At 54.8% G+C, this 23,804-nt stretch overlaps 2 protein-coding genes across 6 annotated transcripts in view; both read left to right on the top strand.

The window, feature by feature from the left end:
• Positions 1–12,970, top strand: part of CLTCL1 (clathrin heavy chain like 1) — an 81,372-nt gene extending 68,402 nt beyond the window's left edge. For 2 of the 5 annotated variants that reach the window (XM_074206456.1, XM_074206460.1), the window contains exons 27-33: positions 2,303–2,434; positions 2,998–3,108; positions 3,705–3,875; positions 8,309–8,530; positions 9,019–9,042; positions 11,278–11,353; positions 12,111–12,970. In XM_074206456.1, coding sequence (XP_074062557.1) covers positions 2,303–2,434; positions 2,998–3,108; positions 3,705–3,875; positions 8,309–8,530; positions 9,019–9,042; positions 11,278–11,353; positions 12,111–12,211 — 837 coding nt within the window. In that variant the 3' untranslated portion in view covers positions 12,212–12,970. Of the gene's footprint in view, positions 1–2,302; positions 2,435–2,997; positions 3,109–3,704; positions 3,876–8,308; positions 8,531–9,018; positions 9,043–11,277; positions 11,354–11,671; positions 11,712–12,110 lie in introns of all 5 variants that reach the window. The other 3 variants (XM_074206458.1, XM_074206461.1, XM_074206457.1) reach the window with 3 other exon arrangements.
• A 4,503-nt stretch (positions 12,971–17,473) lies between these two features.
• SLC25A1 (solute carrier family 25 member 1) lies at positions 17,474–23,791 on the top strand. Its single transcript, XM_074206455.1, has 9 exons — positions 17,474–17,615; positions 18,185–18,292; positions 18,790–18,889; positions 19,173–19,311; positions 19,823–19,907; positions 20,250–20,354; positions 20,440–20,555; positions 22,528–22,601; positions 22,718–23,791. Exons 1-9 carry the CDS (start codon positions 17,561–17,563, stop codon positions 22,830–22,832), a joined length of 897 nt encoding a protein of 298 aa, XP_074062556.1. The 5' UTR covers positions 17,474–17,560; the 3' UTR covers positions 22,833–23,791.
• Positions 23,792–23,804: the final 13 nt, after the last annotated feature.

Here is a 23,804-nt window from a genome sequence, read left to right as displayed (position 1 = left end):
AGAAAACTACAGGACAGACCTAGGAAATTACAGGAGCATGTGTGACCAATCCCATGGGGCATCATTCCACCCGGGGCACCTAAGGCCCAAGAACTGCTAGGGCCCTAACTAACTCCCAGAACTCCTGGTAAAGACATCCCTAGAAAAGTAGATGAGAGAAGGAAGGAAGATGTGATGATAGAGCAGAGTGCTTACTCTGTTTCCAAAATGGTGAGCATTGGGGAGCTTCTGTCCTAGGAGGGAATATGTTGGCATAGAAAGGGGATTTGGACAAGGAAGGCAGAGAGGAAGGGCCACAGGTCCTGAGTTGTCCTAGGAGAGCCTGGGGGGTCAGAGAGGCCTCCAGCAGAGGACCAGTGGTAGGAAATGGCCCTGTATGATGTGCCCCACCAAGCTGAGCATCATCCCTGGGGGGATAGGACTTTGACACATTTCCAAGGGAATTCTGAGACACAGACCCTTGTCAAAAGAAGCCTGGAGAGGCCTATTTATTGGAGCATCCTAATGAAGAAAAGCAGGTGCCCTCAAGGGCTGAAAATCTGGACCTGTTCTCAGGTTTAGTGAGGGGGAAGAAAAGGGAAGATGAAAGGGGGCCACAAGGATAGAAGGTTGGCATCCATTGATTCAGCCCCTGCTGAGTACCTGCCCTCAAGGAGTTCCCATCTCATGGAGAAGACAATGTGCCAGCCCATCACCCAGAAAAGCACAGCTGGAGTCACCAAAGTGAAAGAGGTCTGGGGAACTGAGCCTTGAAAAAGGCAGAAAGCATTGCATGCATGGGGAATGACCAGGAAAAATGTCCAGAGGTGGGAGATGGAGGGGTTCAATTGGTGGAAGTGAGGAGTGAGGGGTGGGGAGTGAGGTGTGAAGAGGTTAGAGAGTGAGCAGGGACAAGTGATGGATCCTGGAAGCCAACTACCCCCAGCAATTGTCTTACTTGGCCCCAAGCAGGGGGGTGGCAGCATCAGAGGAGGGAAAAGAGGGCATTGGAGACATGCTCTAAGGTAGAAATGGCAAGACTGGGGGAATGAATGGAGAAAAGAGGAAGAGAGGGCCATGGGATAGCCCCTGTCCATACCCTTGTTTTGGTCTCCTCCCGGGGGGTCTCCTCACTCCAGCAGGACTTTCTCCACCAAAGGACTCCTCTGCCAGACCTATCCCTTCTCCCTCATCTGTGGGACCATCTTGCTCCTTGAAGGCAAGCAGGACCTTGGGTGCTCAGCTTTATAAAGTTTTGCTTCTCTCCTTCCTTTGGTCATGTGCCATGGCTGGTTGGAACATGGGCTAAAGGGAGCCGACCAGGGAAAAATCTCTTGCCTTGCATACCAGATATTAGAGAAGGGCCAGACACATACACGCATGAACACATCTACACATTTTCACACATACATAAAGGACACATGAGCACACAGAAAAATATATTAAAGTTAGAGAAGGGGCAAGGATGTGGGGGGCAGAGGAGGGGTGTGCCAAGGCCTGACCAAGAGGAACCTCGATGTATCCCAAAGGCCTAAGAATGGCACAGAGCAGGAGCAGGACCAGAAGGACCCTGGAGACTAGCAAGAAACCCCCTGGGAGGAACTGCAGTGCTCTGATCAATCCAAGACCACCATATTCCAGAAACAAATGAAGCCTATTGGCTACCTCCGGCCATGGCCCTTTGGACAGAGCTGGTGGGCAGGGGATATTTTCCTTGACTGTACTTACTTTTACAAGGATTCTTTTTTTAATTTGTGGGGACAGGCTTTTGGCAGGAAAGATGGGAATGGTGATGCATAAGAAAGAAGGAATCAAAATAAACTTTTATCAAAAGCCCCAGAGAAGAGAGGACAGTTGGTGTCACCTCCTGGCTTCCCTGGTTCCTCCCAGTCTCCTCCGACATCTCCCTCGGGCTTCACTGTTAACACCTTCCCTCTGAGATTCCCCCACTGGAATCCGGGCTGTATGAGGGCAGGAACTGGTTTTAACCTGTCTTTGAGCCACAAGCACTTAACCTATTAATAATCATTGAATAAATATTTGTTAACTAAGATGATTCAGAAAGAAGCCCAGACTTTGAAAAAGGTAATATGTTGAATGTCTTCAATATGTGAAAAAAAAAGCTTTTGGGTCATGATTTCATATGCATTCTTCTTTGTTGGACTCAGTATATGGGAATACACTGCTGCTGCCTCACTTTTGGGGGGGGGGGAAATGAAGTTGCTAATTTTAAAAATCCTTTGGAGTCCTTTGGATCCTTCCCTTGTTTGTGTTAGGCCTGAGCTGGCCTCTAACCCTTTGCCTGCCTGCCTGCCCTGCCCAGGTGGCCAACGTGGAACTGTACTACAAGGCCCTGCACTTTTACTTGGATTACAAGCCCCTGCTGATCAATGACCTCCTGCTAGTTCTCTCACCTCGGCTGGATCACACCCGCACAGTCAGGTTTTTTTCAAAGGTGAGTTTCGCAAAAAACAGGTGGGGGGGGTGTAGAATGACCCTGAGCAATAGCATGAAACGGGGAGTTTGATCCAAGCGGGCTGCAATAAAGAAGGTTGGAACCTGGGAACCTGGTCGGGGGGGTGGTGCTTACACCAAAAGGCTCATTCCTAACATTTCATTAATGTCCCATATCAAGGCTAGTCCATATTTAAGTGTCTAATATTAATTATGATGATTAATATGGAAATATGTTAGACATGCACAACCTATATTAGATTACCTTCTGTCAAAGGGAGGGGGCAGGGAAAGGAGAAAGGAGAAAAATATGGGATTCAAAAACCTTCCCAAAAATGATGGGTGAAAACTATCCTTACCTGTAGTTGAAAAAAAATTTATTTTAAAAAATAATATAAGGAGGTCCATCTGTCCAGGACCCCCATCTGAGATTTTTGATGAATTAGGTAAACCACCTCCTATAAGAGAGGTTTTATAGTATCAGCTATAAAGGGGTGGTGTCCAAAGTCCCAAGCTCAATAATTTGATTTTTCAGACTTTTTTTCTTTTTCCTTAATCTGGTAGATGAATCAGCTTCCTCTGGTGAAACCTTACCTACGCTCAGTCCAGAGTCATAATAATAAGGGAGTTAACGAGGCTCTCAATAACCTGTTGACTGAGGAGGAGGATTACCAGGTCAGTTCATTCCCTTGCCTGATCCCATGTCCTCTTCTTGCCTTGTATGTCGCTGACAGCCTTGGGACAACCAGAGGGGTGGGGGAGGGGGTTTATGTCCCAGCAGACTGTGATATTGGCATCTTTTGGGGTCCTTAGTTACGGGGGGGGGGTTCCCTGTAACTGACTGGAGGCTGGTAAAAGACACTGGAACCCCTCAGCCTTCAAGTGCCAGTGACCTCCAGTGAGAATGGGCTCCAGTGCTGATGGCTCCAGTGCCATTGGCTCCAAGGCCAATGGCCTCCCAGGCAGATGCTGAAGGCCTCCAGGGCCAATGGGCTCCAGGGAAGCCTTTTCCCAAGGACCAAATCAGTGTGAGATTGGAGGTGCTGCTGATTCCTCCCACCTGAAACAGAACTAGGTCCTGGTCACTCAAGCGTTCCCTCTTTCTACCAGTGGCCACCACTCTGCACCTTGCCTGACCCAGTACGTGCTTAGTAAATGTCGGTCCGTTGATTGATTGGCCTGGAAGTCATCCAGTGGGATGGTGATGGGAGTCCCTGGCTCCCAGAAGCTGCCCCACCAGGTCTCCTCCTGACCCAAGCCTACCTCCCCAGGGCCTGAGAGCATCCATTGATGCCTACGACAACTTTGACAACATTGGCCTGGCTCAGCGGCTGGAGCGGCACCAACTGATGGAGTTCAGGCGGATCGCGGCCTATTTGTACAAAGGCAATAACCGCTGGAGACAAAGTGTGGAGCTCTGTAAGAAGGACCGCCTCTATAAGGTGGGTGTCTCACCTTCCAGCCATGGGCAGTCATTTGGCCCATCCCATTGAAGGACCTCTGATTCTTTCTGTGAGGGCTGCTTGTTCTGCCTAAGCCCAGAGGACCCTCTGCTTCATACACTCCTTTGGGAAGGCTTCCAAGGGGCTATGGGTAGTTGTCTAAATGTTTGAGAGAATGTCTTTTTTTGGGGGAGGGTTCTCTTGTTTGGGGCTAACTCACCTAGAACAGACAAGTACTGGTGGTTTCTTGGCATCCTCTGGACTTCAATCCCAAATTGGATTAGAGTGGAATCCAAGGGGTTGGACCTTGAGAGCAGCTTTAACCCTAGTGCCTGAGCAGGTTGGACTGCCCTCATTGTCCACCTTCAACACTGATCCTGGCCTTCCTGCTAGATTGTCCTTGTCACTAGGAGAGGTAAATGGGGGGGGAAGGGAAGAGGCAGTTTTGTGTCATTTGTATTTTGTATTTCCCAGCTCTTTTTTCTTCTAGGACCTGCAGTGGGTGGGGAGGGGGAAGGTGGAGGGCTTCATTCTCATATGATATGAGATGGAATCATTAAGACTGAAGCTCTGCAGACCAGAACTTGCAACAACAGACTAAACGTTAGCTTGCAGTGAAGCCCCTTTAGTTTGTGTTCAGGGATCACTGTCCTCCAACCAAAGCCAGGGGGGGCAGGTGGTGCAGCAGGCCTGATTTCATCGAACACATCTCATTGAAAATACCTGGGAATGCAGGACCCTCACCTCTCCAAGTGCCCTGAGAGTTGCTCTGCCAGGAGGGCCATGGTTTGCATCAGGGATGAAAGCAGCTCCGTGTGTAGGGTTGACACAAAGGCAGGGATGCTGAGTAGGCCTCTCCGGAGCCAGGCTCATCCAGCAGGATTGCACAGCAGCCTTCTCCCCTGGAGGCTGCCAGAGACCCCACGGCCCACAGACTCCCTGGGAGTCATCCCTGGGATCCCTCCTCCCTTTCCAGCCTTCTTACACCTCCCAACCAAGATGTACTCTTCAGGTCATTGCACACTGACCTCTTGGCTGTTCCTTGAACAAGACCCCTCAACTCTCCATTCTGAGCTTCCATTCTCTCCAACTGTCTCCATCCTCACCCCTAACCCCCTCCCTCATGCCTGCCATGTTGACCCCCCCCCGCCCCTCAACATCCTACCTTCCACAGGAAACCTGGTTCTCCCTCAGATTAGGAGCTTCCTGGGGAGACGCCTCTTTTCTTGTTTATAGGCTGGTTTTCTTCTCGTCTCTTCCATCAGCTGATGATCTTCTTGAACCCTAGTAACAGCTTTGGGGATATATGTGTTTGGTTTTTTCCTGGTTCAATGCAGGAGCCTCCCAACATCCCCATGGGGAAGGGCCCATAGTTATCAGCCCCACTTCAAACAATGAGATGGAGGCTCAGGGCAGCAAACTAATGGTCTGGGACAGAAGTTTTTCAACTTTGGTCCTTGAACTTATTATCTTTTAGTATTTTAATCATTGCCTTTCCAAAATGTTATTATTTATTTTTTTGGTTTTTGCAAAGCAATGGGGTTAAGTGGCTTGCCCAAGGCCACACAGCTAGGTCATTATTAAGTGTCTGAGATCGTATTTGAACTCAGGTCCTCCTGACTCCAGAGCTGTGTTCTGTCCATTATACCACCTAGCTACCCCTTAAGTTCTTTTTAAATTTTGAGTTCCCAAGCCTCTCCCTCCTACCCCCTTACCGCAGTCCCTGAGAGGCAAGTAATTTGACATGAATTATACATGTGAAATCAGGCAAACATGTTTCCATATTTTCACTCAGTTTATTAGTTCCTTTCCTGAAGGGAGATAACATTTTTCATCCTGAGTCCTTTGGAACTATCTCAGTTTGTTGTATTGATCAGAGGATCTAAATCTTATCATAGATGGGGAAAGATCAGGAGACTTTAGAACTCTGCCCTCTCCGCCATCTTGGCCGGAAGTCCTCCAGAGGAGCTAAATCTTTCAGCATTATCAATATATACTGCTAGGGGCAGCTAGGTGGCACAGTGGATAAAGCACCAGCCCTGGAGTCAGGAGTACCTGGGTTCAAATCCAGTCTCAGACACTTAATAATGACCTAGCTGTGTAGCCTTGGGCAAACCACTTAACCCCATTTGCCTTGTAAAAATCTAAAATATATATATATATATATATATATATATATATATATATATATATACACACACTGTTAATAACACTATGATTCTTTTGTTCTCACTTCACTTTGCATTAGTTCATATAGGTCCAGTTTTTTTCTGAAATCATCTTACTCACCATTTCTTCTTCTTGTTATTGGTCACCATTTTAGAGTATCACAGAAGTCCTTCAAATTATCTGCCATAATTTGTTCAGACATGGCTGCTATAAATATTTTTGTACATATGGATGCCTTTTCTAGTAGAAGTAGTAGTAGTAGTAGTAGTAGTAGTAGTAGTAGTAGTAGTAGTAGTAGTGGTAGTAGTGGTGGTGGTGGTGGTGCCAGGTCAAAGGGTATGCACAGGTTTGAGCATAGTTCCAAATTGTTCTCCTGTTGGATCAGTTCACCATTTTACCAGCAATGAATTAGTGTCCCTATTTTCCCTCTCTAGCATTTGTCATTTCTGAAAAGTGTGGGGTTTTAATTTGCATTTCTCTGATAACTAGTGATTTAGAGCATTTTTTCATATGACTCTAGGTTGCTTGGATTTCTTCTGAAAACTTCCTGTCCATGTCCTTTGAACACTGACTTTTTTAAAAATAAATTTAGCTTAGTTTACTATGTATTTGGGAACTTGCTGTTAAGTTGGGGCTTTTTTTAAATCTTCATTGTCTGTGTTACTTTTTAGCAAAAATGGAGTTTCTCTGATTATCTTTTTTTTTAGGGTGTTTTCTTTTTGCAAGACAATGGGGTTAAGTGACTTGCCCAAGGCTGCACAGCTAGATAATTATTAAGTGTCTGAGGTAGGATTTGAACTCAGGTCCTCCTGACTCCAGGGCCAGTGCTCTATCCACTGCACCACCTAGCCACCCCTGATTATCTCTTTTAATTAAGTCTGGTTTGGCTTTTACTTTGTCCAAGATCATGATTGTCTCTCTTACCCTCTTCAGTTCAGCTGCATAATAATAGACCTGCTCAGTTTATTTGTTTTTCTGTTTTGTGTAACATTTCCTTGGATTCTAGTTTCTTTTTTTTTTTTTTTTAATTTAGGGCAATGGGGTTAAGTGGCTTGCCCAAGGCCACACAACTCAGTAATTATTAAGTGTCTGAGGCCAGATTTGAGCTCAGGTACTCCTGACTCCAGGGCCGGTGCTCTATCCACTGCACCACCAGGGACAGTTGCCCCCTAGATTCTAGTTTCTAATCTATTCCTCTGTCTGCTTCCATTTTAGGAGTGATGGGTACATTCATATTCACAATTCTGATTACTAATTCCGTATTATCCTCCATCCCACTTCTGTTTTTCTCTCTTTTTATTCTGTCTTCAAAGCCCATTTTGTTTCTGATAATTGCCTCTCTTAATCTCTTCTCCCTTTTATCATCTCCTTCCTCACCTCTACGCCTTTTATCTTCTTCTATTCTTATTTCCTAATTGGGCAAGCTATATGTCTTTGTGAGTGTGTGTGTGTGTCTGTGTGTTTGTGTGTATTCTTCCTTTTTTGAACCAGTTCTGAGGAGGGTGAGATTCAAGCATGACCCTCCTCACATTTTTCTTTCCAGTATAAAAGCTCCTCATTGCAAATCTCTTTATGTGAGAAAATTTTCCCCATTTTCCCTCTCCCATCCCCCTTTACTCAATCCATCCCTCTTCTTTACCCCTTCATTCTTTTAGATCATCCAACATAACTTATCCACATCTGTGCCCTCTGCCCACATAATTCCTTTTAACTGTCCATAATCGGAATAAAGTTCTTAGGGCTGTACGTATCATCTTCCATATAGAAATGTAGCCAGTTTCACCTCACTGAGACCTTACAATTTTCCTTTGATGTTCACTATATTATGCTTGAGCCTTGTGTTTGAACAGTTCTGATCTTTTCATCCCAAATACTTGAAAGACTCATGATCTGGCCCTTTTTCCTCTCAAGGGGGATCAGACTCAGTTTTGCGATAGATAGATGTCTTGTTGCAAGTCCTCTGCTCCTTTCAGTGTAAGCTGCTGGGTCTTGGGGGAATCCTGATTCTGACTGCGCCATACTTGACCCACTGCCCTGGGGCCTCTGGAGTTTGGCTATAACATTCCTTACAGTTCTCTTGGCTGGGGTCTCCTGCAGGAAGTGATCTGTGGATTCTGTTGATTTCTACTTAGGGCTGTTTCCTTGGAGATTTCCTGAGAGATGATGTTGAGGCTGTTTTTGGTAGGCATCCCTGCTGCACTCACAGGTGCCCACTGTTGAGGTGGCCTGGCAGCAAGCTCCTCTCATCTGCCATCCCCTTGCAGGACGCCATGCAGTATGCAGCCGAGTCCCGGGATGCTGAGTTGGCCGAGGGCCTCCTGCAGTGGTTCCTAGAGGAGGGAAAGCGGGAGTGCTTTGCTGCATCTCTCTTCACCTGCTATGACCTGTTGCACCCGGATGTCGTCCTGGAGCTCTCCTGGAGGCACGGCCTCCTGGACTTTGCCATGCCCTACTTTATCCAGGTGATGAGGGAATACCTGACCAAAGTAAGTATGTCTCGCCAGCATCCCTCCAACCTCCAGAAGGATTGCTCAGGGCTGGTGTGGGCTCAGAGAAAGAGAGGTTATCCTTGCTGCCCTCATGCTTCTCCACTGCTTAGCAGAGGTGATTGGAGCTGAGGATTGTGGCCACTAGCTTCCCTCTTAGGAGCCTGCAGGCCTTCACTCTGAACATGTGGCACAGGCTGCCCACCTTGAATGGGGGCTTCTTTCAAATCCCCACCTCCAATCCTTTCCAAATCTTATGAACAAAGTCTGGGCCTTGGAGTCAGCTGAGCTTGAAGTAGCTTGTGCTTCAGAGGGACAGGACCCAGAATGAGCTGGGGGTGGTGATGAGAGGTGAGCTGGGGGTCCTGGGAGACACTCAGAACTTGGAGCCAAAGGAGGCAAGGGGGGGTGGGTCTGGGGGCCCAGGCCGGGCAGCTAGTTCTTGTCCACCGAGACTTCAAATGCTACCCTCTTGACTTTTCTTGCAGGTGGATGGACTGTTGAATAATAAGGTGACAGTCTCTGCTTTTCACCTTCCTCACTGGGCTTGTTCCATCCTTAGAGACAAGCCTCAGATTCTGTTTCAGGGGCCTAGTTCTAGTCGCTGCCAAATGAGCGGGATAACCTAGATGGCTGTCATTATTTCTAATCATTTCAGAAAGCGCACCCCTTGGCAGGGATGACTTGGAAATCCAATCGGGCCCTTCCATTTTTACATTCTAGAAAAGAAAGTGGGTCCCATGCTTGGGGTGATAGAGGGGGTGAGAGTGTTTATGGGTTCACCATGTTGACATTCCTGAGCCATGCTCTAATAGAATGAAGCAGATTGAGCTGCTCAGTCATGGTGGACACATTGAAAAGAAGCCTGAGGGCCCACAGGGTTCATGAATTCAGCATATCCTCCAGTCCCTCACTGCCTCGAGCAGGTGGGATTGGAGCCCACTAAGGACATGGTGCCAGATCTGCTACCTGTCACCTGGGTGACCTTAGGAAGCCCCCCCATGTCCTCCTCCTAGAGGATGACTGATGTGCCAGGAGGGAGTTTTGGGGTTCTTCTGCTCTACCTTTTATAGGGGAGGAGATCAGGGCTAGAGAAGGTGGAGGGGGGCTGACCTGCTTGAGGTCTGTTCCTCAGACCAGCGGTGTTTGATGTGGGGGATAGGAATCACCTGCTTTCCAGATGATGTACCAGAGGTCCTCCGTAGGGAGACCTTCATACTAGGCAGCTGCTGGTGTCAGCCATAGACATTTGAAGCCAGTTCTGCTGACCCCAGAGGCCCCCAGCTCTCAGGTCCTTGGCCCTGTTTCCAGGCTGGCTGCTCTTTGTGCCTTTCCCATTGCCCATCCACTCTGTGATTCATGGCCCCCTCTTCCAGAGCAGGACCATGTTTCCCTTACAAGGACTCACTATAGAATGGGGGCGGGGTGTCAGGGATGACACAATTGACCCTTGCTCCCCTCTGTCCCTGGTTGGATTTGCAAGTGACCACCATGAAGCGGCCTTTCCCTGCTGATGGGTAGACCCTGCTCGGGCCACACTAACCGCATGTGCATGGATTAATCCTAGCAAGTGGGGGGCTCCCGGGAGAGCTGGCTGTCTCCTGTCTCTGAAAGCCAGGTGCCCTTTCTAGGGATGGCCAATGCTCTTGGCCACGGGGGGAATGGTCACTCTCTTCAAGAACGTGAAATGAAAGCAGTTGGAACATTTCAGCACAATCCCTGGCAGAATGGGAAATGGAGGCACTCTGAAAGTCTGCTCCTTGGGTCACTGGTTACTAAGCCAGTGCCGGAGCACTCATGGCTTTGTGTGAGCTGTCCCCCCAAGGCTGTGGGCCAGTCTCCCTCTTTGTCAGAGAAGGTTCCTCTGAGCCACCAGTGAGTCTGGGTATGGACCAGATACCCTCTGCCAGCCAGGGTCAGGATTGCAGAGGGCACTTTCCTTGTTCACATGCCCACTGCCCTTGCAGTGACATTTTTTGAAGTTCCATTGGAGACTGAGGAGTCAGCTTGTCCTCAAATACTGTAAATGCCCACCCCTCCCACCCCCAGGTGGAGTGTTCTCTCCACCAGGTAGAGTATTGGGGCCATCCAGCTGGATGGACATCCCTGAGTCTGGGAGCAGGCTGGCTGCCCGTGAAAGGAGCTATGAATGTTTCATTTAATTTAATCAAGTCAGGGGTGGTGGGGACCAAGGTCTTTCTCTGCTGGGACAGAGATGACTTGAGATGAGTCCACCCAGCTGCACGGGCAGAGCAGCCAGGCCTGGCCCTGTTCAGTCTGGTCCTGGAACTGCCTCGGATGTGCCCAGGATCTCCCCAGCCAGGGCTGGGACCATGGAAGAATTGCCTAGGGACGGCATCTGGCTCTTTGCTGGAAGGCCTTGGTTAGGGCCCCAGCTCTGGGGAGCTCCTGAGGAAGGAGCTTCCCCCCCACACCCCATATTTGGCTTCTGCCCAGAAGTCCTCTTCCTGATGCCCAGAGTTCAATTTTCTGAAGCTTTGGAGGCATCCTGTGCCTCCCAAGGGTGACCCCAGAGTGTTCTTATCCTGGCTGCTCTGCCGGGTCTGTACCCAGAAAACTCTAGTGACCACAGCCTTGAGAGTTGTGGCTAAGGTGGGGCCAGGGCCCCATGAGAGGGGACTGAAGGGACTGTGGCCAGTATGGCTGAAGGAGTCACCCAGACATGGCACTGGTGGCCCAGGCCCCCCGTGGCTCACTCACCCTCATCCTCATCTCTTATAACCTAGGTGGATAAACTGGATGCTTCAGAGAGTCTGAGGAAGGACGGGGAGCAGGGCGCAGAGCCCACACCCATCGTTTTTGGTACGTGAGGTCGACACTGGCAGGGATGGCACAAGAGGCTACCGTGGCCCTTGGAATGCTCACTTGACGTGCTTCTGGGTGCTCCTGGAGGAGGGTGAGGGGATGGTGGTGGCAGTGGTGACTAATGCTTCCTGGAGGGCCTACCCGACGTTGGAGCCCCAGCCTCCCCGCACAGAGGCTGGTGTGTGCCGCAGGAGCCTCGGGCTCTGCCCAGGACATGCTAACCGATGGCCAGGAAGGCCGCTGTGTGTGGAGCATGTGACTGGGGTGCTGCCAGTGTCTACAACTGTCATTTAAATGTGAATCTGATTTTTTTAGATTTTGATGGGCACGAATGATACCCAGTTGATTCGGCTAAGTAAGTGCCACATTCCCAGCTCCAGCTCTGATTGCAAGGAAACAGCTGGGGCTTGGCAGGCGTCCCCTCTGGCCCCTGGCTTCCAAGCACCGGCTTTCACAGCGGCTTAACATGCCCATTGAGGCGAGGCCCCGTCTGGCAGCGGAGCTTCTTCCAGCGTGCTGCCAGCCAGATGCCAGGGCTGCTGGGAGGCTCCTCCAGAGCCCCTGGCCCTGGTGCCTGTGGTCCGATCTTGGAGTTCTCAGGCTACACAGAAACCCCCCACCCCCCGGGCAGCCGGGCCACACTGGGAGACAGTCCCTGGCCCTAGCCCTGGCTAGACGCCCCACACCTGCTTCAGCGGCTTCCCCCTGCCCCCACGCAGGCCTGCCCCAGCCCACCCTTCTCCTTCTCTTGCAGGCCAGCAGTTGATGCTGACGGCAGGCCCCGCTCCTGCACCTTCCTATGGATACTCGGCTCCAGGCTTCACCCAGGCGCCAGTTTACAGTTTCAACATGTAGACTGTGCTCCTGGGGGCTTCTCTGAAGGCCACATTCAGCAATGCTCCCAGAGGCCTGGGGGGCTCCTCGGGCGACAGACCATCCCCCCTCCTGACCCAGGACCCTGGTGCTTATTTATTATTTTTGCTAATGTTCTTTAGGCTCCACCTCCGAGCAAGGGCTGAGACCGTTCCACTGCCTGTCCCTGACTTGTGGGGACCTCCCCAACATAGCCAGAGTGGGAAGCCCTGCAGCCCCTTCCCACCCTAGGCCCCTGGGGACTGGGAGTGAGCCACCCAAGGAAGGGATGGGCTCTGAATCCTTTCTGTCCTTTTTCCTGGGACTTGGGAAACTACCTGCCGTATCTGCCTTCCTTCTCACATTGGTGTCAAAGAATAGCAGGTGGTTGTGTGCACTTGGCTGGGGCTGCCATGCCTGATCCCTAAAGGAAGACCCAGAGGGAGCCCCTAGGGAGGATCTGGGGCTCTGGAGAACCAGGGCCAGTTCTTCAGGGGGCTGTGGGGAGCACGTTGTACTTTCTGGAGCTGCTTATGGGAGGCAGGAGCTGTGCCTGATGCAGGCCTTGGGGCCCCTGGCACCTCACGTGCCCACAGGCAAGTGCCAATGGGGCTGTTCTTAGGTGCCCCTCTTCAAACACATATACCATTAACAATTGGAGGTCCTGGAGATAGAGAAATGTATAATTTATCGTTATGAATCTTGTGCTAATCATGAGTATTAAAGCCCATTATAACTAAGTCAGATGGCGTGATGTCTGTACGAGAAGATGGGGCAGCCAACTGATGCCCTTTGGGAGGACGTGAGAGTGGCCCTGACTCCCAGGCCTGCTGCCTGCTGTCCAGGTGGAGCCCCCCAGGCCATCCCCAGGCTCTTGGCCTGCCTGTCAGCCCTTCACTCCTAAGATAGGTCCCACTGAGAAATGGCCCTGTCCCGTCCGTTGTCCCACCAGGTGCAGGATACGTCACGGCGTTGGGGCATGTGGCTCCTCCCCCCACCCAAGATGACTGAGGGCTGCCTTTATTCCCCCTGGAGGTTGGACTGTTTGTCCAGGGGGTAGCAGATGATTTTGGAGCCAAGCCCAGGATGTTGGGGAATGGTGGCAACTCTGATAGCCCGATCCACTGAATAGAGGAGCTGGAGCATTGGAGCCCTTCCCCAAAGGGTGGGCACGATGGAGGTCTGGTCTGTGAGAAACCAGGGTTAAGGCCCAGACTTGGCCTTCCAGATGCCCCAGAGTGGGCACAGGATGAACCAGGGTATGGATGGGTGGCCAGCATACACAAATGAGTCTTGTGTGATCCCAAGCCCTGGGTCTGGAGAGTCAGGTTGTGGCACTTGCCTGCCTCCCTGGGCCTCAGGGGCTTCATCTGTAAAGGAGCTTCAGGATCTACATCCTCTGAGCTGAATGCATAGGAGAGTGGGGCTTGAGAAGTCCAGGAGGGCTTCCTGGTGGGGGGGTGACCTGGAAGTGGAATCTAACAGACCGAGAATGGGTGGGAGTGTTGCTAGGGTCAGGGGGTGGCAGAAGTGGGAAGGTTCTGGAAAAGGCCTCAATGGGGCTGCAAAGCCAGATGGGAGGCCCTGGGTGTGAGGGACCCAGGGCACCACCAGCTCAGGCTGCGGCCTCTCCAGCTGGGTTCCTCCTAGGCTGGGTGGTCCTGTGGCACTCCTGCCACCTGCCCCATCTCCACTTGACTCTAATTCCCTTAACGCTCCTCAATGCCAGAAAAGAACTCGATCTGATCCGTTTCCATGGCAGTTTGGCTTGTTTTTAAGCTCATCTGGCTAAGAGCTTGGAAAAAAAGTCATTTGTCCAGGACTTGGTTCCAAAGAACAAAATGCTTTGTTCTGGCTGGCCCGATCTGATCCTCCTGGACAGGGAGGGGCAGAATTTACATAGGAGGAAAGTATCGGGGCCACCCGGGCCCCAGAGGAAGGCAGAACTGGACCCCAGCTTGCCTCCAGGATTTCCACTGTGACCCCAGTTCAGATCCCTCCACAGAGGTTCTTGGAGCCAAGGCTCCAGGACTCTCCCAACCAGACCCAGAGCCGAGTCTAGCCTAGCCAACCGGGTGCCCTCCGGGAGGACCATACATGACTGGCTGTGGACTGGCTGAAGGACCTACGGCTTCAGGGGAGGGTTCTGGGGAGGATGAAGACTTCATTTCTCCATCTCTATCCACTCTTCCCCTGCCCAGAGAGCCCCCCCTCAATAATAAAGGCAGGAGAAAGTTCTGGCCAGACCTATTGGAGACGTCCGATAGGAAAGCGGTCGGCTCCGCAGTCCCGCACTGCCCAGTCCGCCGTCGTTGGGCGGTGGTGGCTGCCCCACCATTTGGAGGGACGGGAGCTCGATGGCTTCTCTCATTTCCAGTATCCCGCAGAGACTCTTAGTTCTGTCTCTCCTGATGTCTCTTGTCCGACATCAGATCGGCCCGGCTCACTGGAGCCGGGCAGAGGGAGGCCCGGGGGACCTTGGCCTGCTCCCCAGAGTTAGTGCAGGGCCTGCTGGGAGTGTGCCCCCTAACCCCCCACCACAGGCTCCTGCCCCTGAGATCTGGGGACACAGTGATCCCTCCTCCAGGCTTCCTTTTTGGGACCTCTGGGGGCAAGCCCCAGGCCCTCCCCTGAGAGAAGCCACAGAATGTAATGGGGAGAGCCGCGGCTCGGTGCCCTGCCTGGGAGCCCCAGAAAACCCGGCAGTCAGTGCCTGTGAAGCTGCACAAACACCCCACCCCCAGCCAAGGGGAGGCCCCAGTGGCCATGGGAAAGATCAGCAAGGCTTGCATAAGACAAAGGCCGGCCCATCCGACCTTTGTCTGGGGAGAGGGAGCCAGCGGAAGGGCCCAGCGGGGGGTGGGGTGGGAGCCCCAAGTGTGGCAGCTCCGTGTCTGCCTGGCCCCCACCGCCAAATGAAGCTGCCTGGGGCCCCCCGGCCCCCCTGCCTGCCACAAGGCCCGCTTCAGGAGACACTTCCCAACAGATCATGGGGGGGCTGCCAGCCTAGGACTCATTTTGCAAGTTAGGGCCTCGGAGCGGACAAGTTACTTGGCCAAGGTCACACAGCCTTTCAGCCAGGGCTCCGATCCCCTCCTAGCCACTGGACTTAATTCAAATCAAATGACCCGGGTTCAGATTTGGCCTCTGCTAATTCTGACCTACTCTAGCTTTTGGCCAGTGATTCCCCCAGGATGCGCTGAGCTTGTTTTCTTGGCAGGCCGCCTCCCTGCTGCAGATCGTGATCCTGGGGGGCCTGGGAAATGCAGTGATGTCTCCCACAGCCGTGCAGCCAGCCGGACCCCCCCAGGGCAGTGGGCCACAATCTGAAAGGGGGAGCCCCCTTGACCTCGGTGCTGTGGGCCTTCCTGCCTCCTGGCCCGTGGCTGCCCCTCCCTGGCTCTGGAGGAACACTGAGGGGGAAGGGGGCTTCCATCACCCTGGGGTGAGGACACAGACTTAAAACCATCCCAGACCTCCCAGAATTCACATCTTCCTGGAGGGACATTTAATATATGTGCATCCTAAGCAGATAGGGTGCATCAGACTGCCCACCCACGATGCTTCTGCTAGCTAAATTTTAATGGAGGCTGAGGGTTCTCAGAGGAGATGAGGAGGGCATTCCAGGAGGGGTGGACAGCCCGGGCAAATGTGTGGAGGCTGGAGGTGGACCTTAATGTAGATATAAATAGCAAATGGGCTGGCAGGGCTGACCCAGAGGCTGTGTGGACCTATAGGATGCTGGGGGGGGTGGGTCATAGTGAGGCCCAACAGCTCCTTGACCTGGGGTGACATGGCCAGACCTGGGCTTTGGATCTAGCAGTTTGGCAGTGAGGAGGGGTCTTCACTGAGTTTTGGCCTTAAAAATCAGCAATAGAAGGGGCGGCTAGATGGCTCAGTGGATAGAGCACAGCCCTGGAGTCAGGAGGACCTGAGTTCAAAGCCAGCCTCGGACACTTAATAATGGCCCAGCTGTGTGACCTTGGGCTAGTCACTTAACCCCCTTGCCTTGCAAAAACAGCAAACCATGAGATATGTGTCAGCCTTGGAGTTTGTCCTAAGAAGGGACAACCTGAACCCAAAGACTTGGGTAACTCACCTTTGTTTTTCTAGCTTGGCTGATTATGGGGGTGCCAGTTTGACTAGAGACACAACCCCCCAAATGAAATAAAATGGAGTCCTGAGCTGAAGGTGGGAGCTGGAAAGCCCACCCTGCTTATGTAGACGAAGAAGGGACGGGCCCCAATTTGGGATGAGGCAGCACCAGGTCAGCGCGAGTCTGCCCTGCCATGTACCGTACACCCCGGGTGGCCTTGGGTGCCACGGGATTAGTGATCAGAGGCCGGCAGTGGCTGTGGGAGCAAGACTGGACGGGGGCACACGGGCTGTGCCAGGCCTGGGGAGGTGGCGGGGCCCCCGCCATGCGCCCTTGGAGGAGCAGGGTGCCAGTAGGGAAGGGGAAGGTCGGAGGTCAAGGCCGCGGTGGGCCGCGTTGATCCGGCTCGCCCAGGAGATCCCCCAGGAGGGTTCTGGCCCGCCCGCCAGAAATGCTGGGAGTGGGCCCGGGGTCCGGCCCCCCAGGTCGGAGCGGGCCCTGGCTCCCCGCTGAGTCCAGAATTAGACACCCGGAGCTTCCGTGGGACTGGTGGGGGGGGCGGGGCAAACTCAAGGCCAAGGACAGTCACTGGTGCTGGGGGGGGCGGCCGCGTGGGTAGCGCCGGGCCCGGGGGGCTCAGACACAGTGACCTCGCCGCCGCTGAACCAAGAGAACAAAAGGGAAAAGAGACGGCTTGGGGGGCCTCCGGGTCTGGGGGTGCTGGGACAGGGAGGGGAGACAGCAGCGGGGGGAGGGGCCCCTGCGGGGCGGGGCTGGAGCGGCCCGGAGAGCGGCCTGGGGGGGCCCCGGACACGCGGGGACACTGAGGCCTGCGGGGCGCCGGGGGGCTCCGGGGGGCACAGCTGCCAGCAGAGGCGCAGGAGCCGGGCGCGGCGGGCCGCCCCTCCCCCGCCCTCCTCTGCCCCTTCCTCCCGCCCCCCCGGCGCGGGCGGGGCCTCGGACCCGGGCGCGCGGGGCGGGGCGGGGGCGGGGCCCGGGCGCGCGGGGGCGGGGCGGGGGCGGGGCCCGGGTCAGGCGGGGGCGGAGCCTGCGCGGCGCGCGGCCGCACGGCCGAGGCCCCGCCCCCGCCCCGCCCCCGCGCGCCGGGCCCCGCCCCCCGCGCCGCCCCGCCCCCGCCGCCGCCCCAGCGCCGCAGTCCGTGTCGCGTCGGCGCCGCCGGCGGAGCCCAGAACGCCGAGGCCAGCGCGGGCCCGCGCCCCCGGAGCCCCGGAGCCCCCCGCGCCCCCCGCGCCGCCATGGCCCCCGCCGGCAAGGCCAAGCTCACGCACCCGGGCAAGGCCATCCTGGCAGGTGAGGCGGCGGGGGGGCGGGGGCGGGGGCACTTCCGGGTCCCCCGCGCTCCCGAAGGCTCCCGGGTGGGGGGGCCCCGGGGCTCGCCGGGGGCGGGGGGCTTTGTTTGTGCGTTGGCCCGGGCCCCCCCCCGCCGCCCCCCCCAGCTCAGCCTCAGTTTCCTGGAGATCACGTGACGGGGCCGGGGGCGGGGAGGGGCCTGGGGTCTCCAGGGAAGGGGCTCGGGCTGGGTCCCCCCCATCGCCTCAGGTGAGGGGGAAGCCGAGGGGGCGCCTGGAGAGTCCTGGGTGCGAATGGCGCGGGTCCCCGCCCTCCGGGCCTCGGCTGGACCCTGAAGCCCCCTCCCCCACGCCCCCAGGACCCCCCCTGCTGAGTCACGCTACGGGGGGGGAGGGGCCCAGGCTGCCCGCGGGAGGGGGCGTGTCCCGGGAGCAGGGCCGGCCCCTCCCCCACCCCACCCTGGGGTCACCTGAGCCGGCTCCCAAGGTGCTTCCTTGGCCCCGCCCCCAGCCCGGCGGCGCCCCGCCCCCAGCCCCCGGGCCCCGCCCCCAACCCTGTGGCGCCCCCAGGTGGCCTGGCCGGAGGCATCGAGATCTGCATCACCTTCCCCACGGAGTACGTGAAGACCCAGCTGCAGCTGGACGAGAAGGCCCACCCGCCGCGCTACCGGGGCATCGGTGAGGCCCGGGGGGCGCCGGGGGGCGGGGGGGCCGGGCCGGGGGGCGCCGGGGGGGGGCCGGGCCATGCTAGACGGGCCACGGCGGGCCTTGTCCTCCGTGGGGGCAGGGAGCCCTCTGACAGAGGAGCCTTTGTTAGCTGTCGGGTACTGGAGCCACGGCTGCCGCGAGCAGGAGGCTGGCTTGGAGGGGGACATGGCGGGACCTCTGATTCTGGAGTCTAAAGGTCTGGGTTCAGATCCCGGCTCTGACGCATACAGACTGGGGGACCTCAGGCAAGCCTGAGGGCCTCGGTTTCCTCAGCTGTCTAATGAGGGGATTGCACTGGATGGCCTCTGAGGTCTCTGGCTCCAAGAGCACCAGGGCTGGGGCCCCGAGATGGAGCCCCCACTCGGGGAGCCGGGCTCGGGGGCACAGGTGCATTGTGAGTTCTGGGGTCCTCAGTACACAGGGGCCACCTGTGGGCCGGGCCTCCACATCTCTGCCTTCCTCCCCAGGGGATTGCGTGAAGCAGACCGTCCGCAGTCACGGAGTCCTGGGTCTCTACCGGGGCCTCAGCTCTCTTCTCTATGGCTCCATCCCCAAGGCGGCAGTCAGGTGAGGCGGGGGAGGGACGACAAGGTGTGGGGCACGAAGCGGCAGCATATGTGCTCAGTAGCCATCCTACAGATGTGGGAGCGGAGGCCCGGAGAGGGCCAAGCAGCCGCCTCGAGGGCACCCCCTTGTTTTCTCAGCCTCAGTTTCTTTGCCTGTTAAATGGGGCACCGGCTTCCACTTTCAGGCACGCTAAACTTGGGTGGCGGCAGTGGGGTGGCCTGCTGGGTGGGTGGGAGCCCAGACCTGGCCTGGACTGCTCTGATTCCTGCCCCCCCACCCCTAGGTTTGGGATGTTCGAATTCCTCAGCAACCACATGCGGGACGCCCAGGGCCGGCTGGACAGCACTCGGGGGCTGCTCTGTGGGCTGGGGGCCGGCGTGGCTGAGGCCGTGGTGGTCGTGTGCCCCATGGAGACCATCAAGGTGGGCCTCACCTCTGCCAGGGACCAGTGAATTCCCTGCGCCTGACTTTCCACCATTGTGGCTTTTTTTCTTGGGCTAAAATCCTTTCCTGTCTTAGTCCCTGGGACTGAGGAAGGACAGGCAACAGGCTTACGTTGTCTTGAGGGGACCCCTGGTCAGATAGGCCAGGGCCTGGGCAGGGCTTGAACTGAGGCCCCTTCTGACCTCTGGGTCATCTTTCTCCTGACCTGCTTCCTCTCTCCCTCTCACCCTCTCACCCTTTTTTCTTCTCTTTCTCTTCCTTTCTCTCCCTCCCCTTCCATCTTTCTTTTCTCTCTGTGTCCTTCTCACCTCTCTCTTTTTTGTTCTCTTTTCCTCTCTTCTTCTCTCCCTCCTTTCTCTCTGGGTCTCCCTCTCTCCCACGGCACTGTTGGACATATGGGGGGAGGGGAGAAGACCTAAACGCCCCTGGCCCCAGTTTGCCATCTCCCTAAGGCTCTCAACGTGGGCTCCTGTTCTCCATCTTCTGCAGGTGAAGTTTATCCATGACCAGTGTTCCCCCAAACCCAAGTATCGCGGCTTTTTCCATGGTGTGAGGGAGATCGTCCGGGAACAAGGTCAGTGTTGGGTCTGGGAGAATTTCAGGGCCAGTTGCCCTGGGGCAGGCAGCTCTGCTGTCCATGGTACCATTTAGAGACCATGATGGCAACAGTTACGATTGTAGTGGTGGCTCCAAGCCTTATAAGAGGCAGGGGCATGGGGGCACAGCACCCCCGAGGAAGGCTTGGATGAATGGTGGAAGTTTATCTAGTAAAAGGGGTGACTCTTCCCTGGAGGGAGGGGCTATCTGGATAGGAGCCATCATGAAGGCCAAGGGCAGGCCTGGGTGGTCAGAGAGCCCAACTCATGCAGGCCCGGGGAGGTGTCCCAATGAGTGACCTTTTCTCGGGCATCACCAGGTGTGAAGGGCACCTACCAGGGCCTCACGGCCACCGTGCTGAAGCAAGGCTCCAATCAGGCTATCCGATTCTTCGTCATGACCTCCCTGCGCAACTGGTACCGAGGTAAGGACCCTGGCCTTGCCACCCCCCCACCCCCCCCAAAGCCCTGCCCCACTCCTGGACTCACTCCCCCACTTGTCCTCCACAGGAGATGACCCCAACAAGCCCATGAACCCTGTGGTGACCGGGGTGTTTGGAGCCATTGCTGGGGCCGCCAGCGTCTTTGGAAACACACCACTGGATGTGATTAAGACCCGGATGCAGGTAAAGGCAGAACTCCCTGATTTTCAAGTTGGGGGTTCTATGTAGAATTCCTGGCCCAGCTACTTAATGCTGTGTGACCGTCCCCTGAACCTCACTTCCCTCACCTGTAAAATAGGTTCTCTTGGGCTCCCACCAGCTCTAAAGAGATGACATGACTCTTGCTTCGTGTATTGATCACCTCCTGCACACGCGGGGATGGGAGTGGGGATGGATTTCCAGAAGGGCAGCCAGGGCTGGGTGAGACCAAAGAGTATTAAGAGAGGGGATTGGCCAGGTATGGGTCCGTCGTGTCGTGGGGGCCTTGAATGCCCACATCAGGAGCTGGTTAACTTCTTGGTGAGATGGTTAGGACCCACTAGACCCTGGAGCAGAAGAATGAAGAGATTGGCCAAGGGAGCCAAGTAGAAGAGCTGGCTTGTAAAGGAGGCCAGTTGGCTGGGCCTGAAGAGAAGTGGACAAGGGGATGGCCTGGTCCTGGCCACCGAGTGAGTGGAGGGAGAAGAGAGGAGAGAGGGCCGAGTTGTCTCAATTTCATCAGACAGGAAATGGGTGAACCAGCCCCCCCCCCAGTAAGTTAGCGGGAAGATGCCTTGCCTTCTCTTCTTAATCTCGTCCAGGACCCGGGCACTGCAGGCCCACTGCCCTTCTGACTTGAGGGTTTGGCCAGGGGGCAGGGGATGGGGAACACCGTTGGTGCAGAGTCTTTCCCTGGTCCCTGAATTTCTTTTTCTTTTTGTTTTTTTAAGAAATATTTTATTTGAGTTTTACAATTTCCCCCCCATTCTTGCTTCCCTCCCCTCCCCCCACTCCCCACAGAAGGCAGCCTGTGAGTCTTTGCTTTGTTTGCATGTTGTACATTGATCCGCATTGAGTGTGAAGAGAGAGAAATCATGTCCTTAAGGAAGAGACATAAAAGATAAGAGAGAGCAAGATCAGACGATAAGATATCTGTTGTTTCCCTAAATTAAAGGGAATAGTCCTTGGTCTTTGTTCAAACCCCACAGTTCTTTCTCCGGATACAGATGGCACTCTCCATCACAGACAGCCCTAAATTGTCCCTGGTTGTTGCCCTGATGGAATGAGCGAGTCCCTCAAGGCTGATCATCGCCCCCATGTTGCTGTTAGGGTGTCCAGTGTTCTTCTGGTTCTGCTCATCTCCCTCAGCATCAGTTCATGCAAATCCCTCCAGGCTTCCCCGAATTCCCCTCCCTCCTGGTTTCTAATAGATCAATAGTGTTCCATGACATATATAGACCACAGTTGCTAAGCCATTCCCCAATTGAAGGACATTCATTTAATTTCCAATTCTTTGCCACCACAATCAGGGCTGCTATGGATATTTTTTGTACAAGTGATGTTTTTATGGTCCCTGAATTTCTCAGCAGTGACTCTACCTCCCTCACCCTCCCGGGGAAAGCATGGAGGCAGAAGCCTGGGTTCAGATCTGTGTTCCACCACTCCTCAGTTGGCAGACCTGGAGCAAGTTTTCCCATCTGTCAAATGAGACTTGACTCAGCTGACGGAAGGCCCTTCCAGCTCTCCGCCCATTGGTCCTTTGACCCTCTAGGCCTCACTTTCTCTCTTTGGAAGAGCATTTGTGGGTGTCATGGAGCTGTCTGGTGAAACTTTCTCAATCAATGAGCGTTAATTAAATTAATGCTTCTTTAGGCGCAGTACAGAACATAAAATAAGGGCAGCTAGGTGGCGCCATAGTGGCTAGAGCACTGGCCCTAGATGCAGGAGGATCTGAGTTCAGATTTAGCCTTGTATACTTATTTAGCTTCCTGACCCTGGGTGAGTTCACTTAACCCCAATTAACCTCCAAAAAAAAATACATAAAATACAGAGGATTACAAAGTATCCGGAAATAGGATGATCTAAATGTTTTTTGAAACCTGAGTTTCCAGAATGCAGATTAGGAAGTCCTGGCCTCAATGATCTCTTAAGTCCTCCTCCTTCTTCCCCATCACAGGGCTTGGAGGCTCATAAGTACAAGAGCACGTGGGACTGTGGCTACCAGATCATGAAGCATGAGGGGCTCAAGGCGTGAGTTAGGGGCCCCTGAGACTGTGCCTCCTGCAGGGGAGGGGAGAAGGACCCTAAGACTTGGAGGGAGGTGCCCCCCCCACTCACCCATCCTCCCTTTCCCTCCTACCCTTCAGCTTCTACAAGGGCACTGTGCCCCGCCTGGGTCGGGTCTGCTTGGACGTGGCCATCGTCTTCATCATCTATGATGAAGTGGTGAAGCTTCTCAACAAAGTGTGGAAGACAGACTGAAGTGGGGTGTTGCTGCTGGCCAGCCCTGAGGCCCAGGAGGCAGGGCTGGGGCGAATGTGTTGGGGCTGGGCCCCAGGGCCTTGGAGTCCTCACTACATTTACCCTGTTCCCAAGAGCTCCGTCTCTGCTCCTTGGCTGCCAGGGCCCACGGTAGACAGGGGGCTGTGAGCCCTGGCTTCCCAGGCAAAAAGCCTCCCCTGTCCCCCTCCCCACTGTGAGTAGAGCAGAGGTTTGATCGGTCAGCCTTGCCCACTGCTCTGCCTCTTCTTCCCCCTCATGCTCCTGGGGGAGGATCAGGCACCCCCACACACACACCCCAAGGCTCTTATGATTCCAGTGTGACTTGTGCCAAACAGATTTTGTCCTGTGTTTCCTGTGTTGTGTCCATGTTCTGTGTTCTGTGTATCCTTGTGTCTGTCTAATGTGTGTGGCTCTACCCTCATCTACCACAACTACCAATAACCCCGTGCCTTTTAAGCTATAGGCCTCCCTGGGGAGGAGGCAGGGGATTCCCCCAGGGAGATGGGGAACCCCAACCAGAGTTTCTGCACCTGGTGGTGGTCGGGGTGCTCCCCAGGACCAAATCCTTCTCTTTTCTTGGGCCTTGCTCAGGAGACAGAGAGAGAGATCCCAGTCCCCACCTCACCACTCCGCACACCAAAGCTGCCTCTGGGGGTCCAGCCTCACTGGATGGCCCCCAAAGCCATCGGTGCCCTTACCCTGGGCCTGTGGCTTGACCCAGAGTGATGGGGGCCAGGTTGAGCCACATGTCATGGGACCAAGGTCTGTGTGTGTGGTGGGGGGGAGGAGGGGGAAGCAGATTGGGTCCCCAGTCTGAGCAGGACAGGCCTCTGCAGTGGGGCCTGGACCTTCAACCCCAAATTCACTTCCTGCCACTCTCAGGTTTTCCAACCACACCACACCCAGATGACAGAATAAACCGGAAACTGGTGTCAATGCCCATTTTGTCTG

Source organism: Macrotis lagotis, chromosome X (genome assembly GCF_037893015.1).
Source record: "Macrotis lagotis isolate mMagLag1 chromosome X, bilby.v1.9.chrom.fasta, whole genome shotgun sequence".
NCBI classification, from domain to species: domain Eukaryota; kingdom Metazoa; phylum Chordata; class Mammalia; order Peramelemorphia; family Peramelidae; genus Macrotis; species Macrotis lagotis.
This window is presented reverse-complemented; position numbering and strand designations above follow the sequence as displayed.

Coding starts and splice junctions, on each gene's coding strand:
- SLC25A1 (XM_074206455.1), top strand. CDS start 17,561: ATGGCCCCCGCCGGCAAGGCCAAGCTCACGCACCCGGGCAAGGCCATC. Junction 19,908..20,249: donor GGAGATCGTCCGGGAACAAG/GTCAGTGTTGGG, acceptor GGGCATCACCAG/GTGTGAAGGGCACCTACCAG. Junction 22,602..22,717: donor AAGCATGAGGGGCTCAAGGC/GTGAGTTAGGGG, acceptor CCTACCCTTCAG/CTTCTACAAGGGCACTGTGC.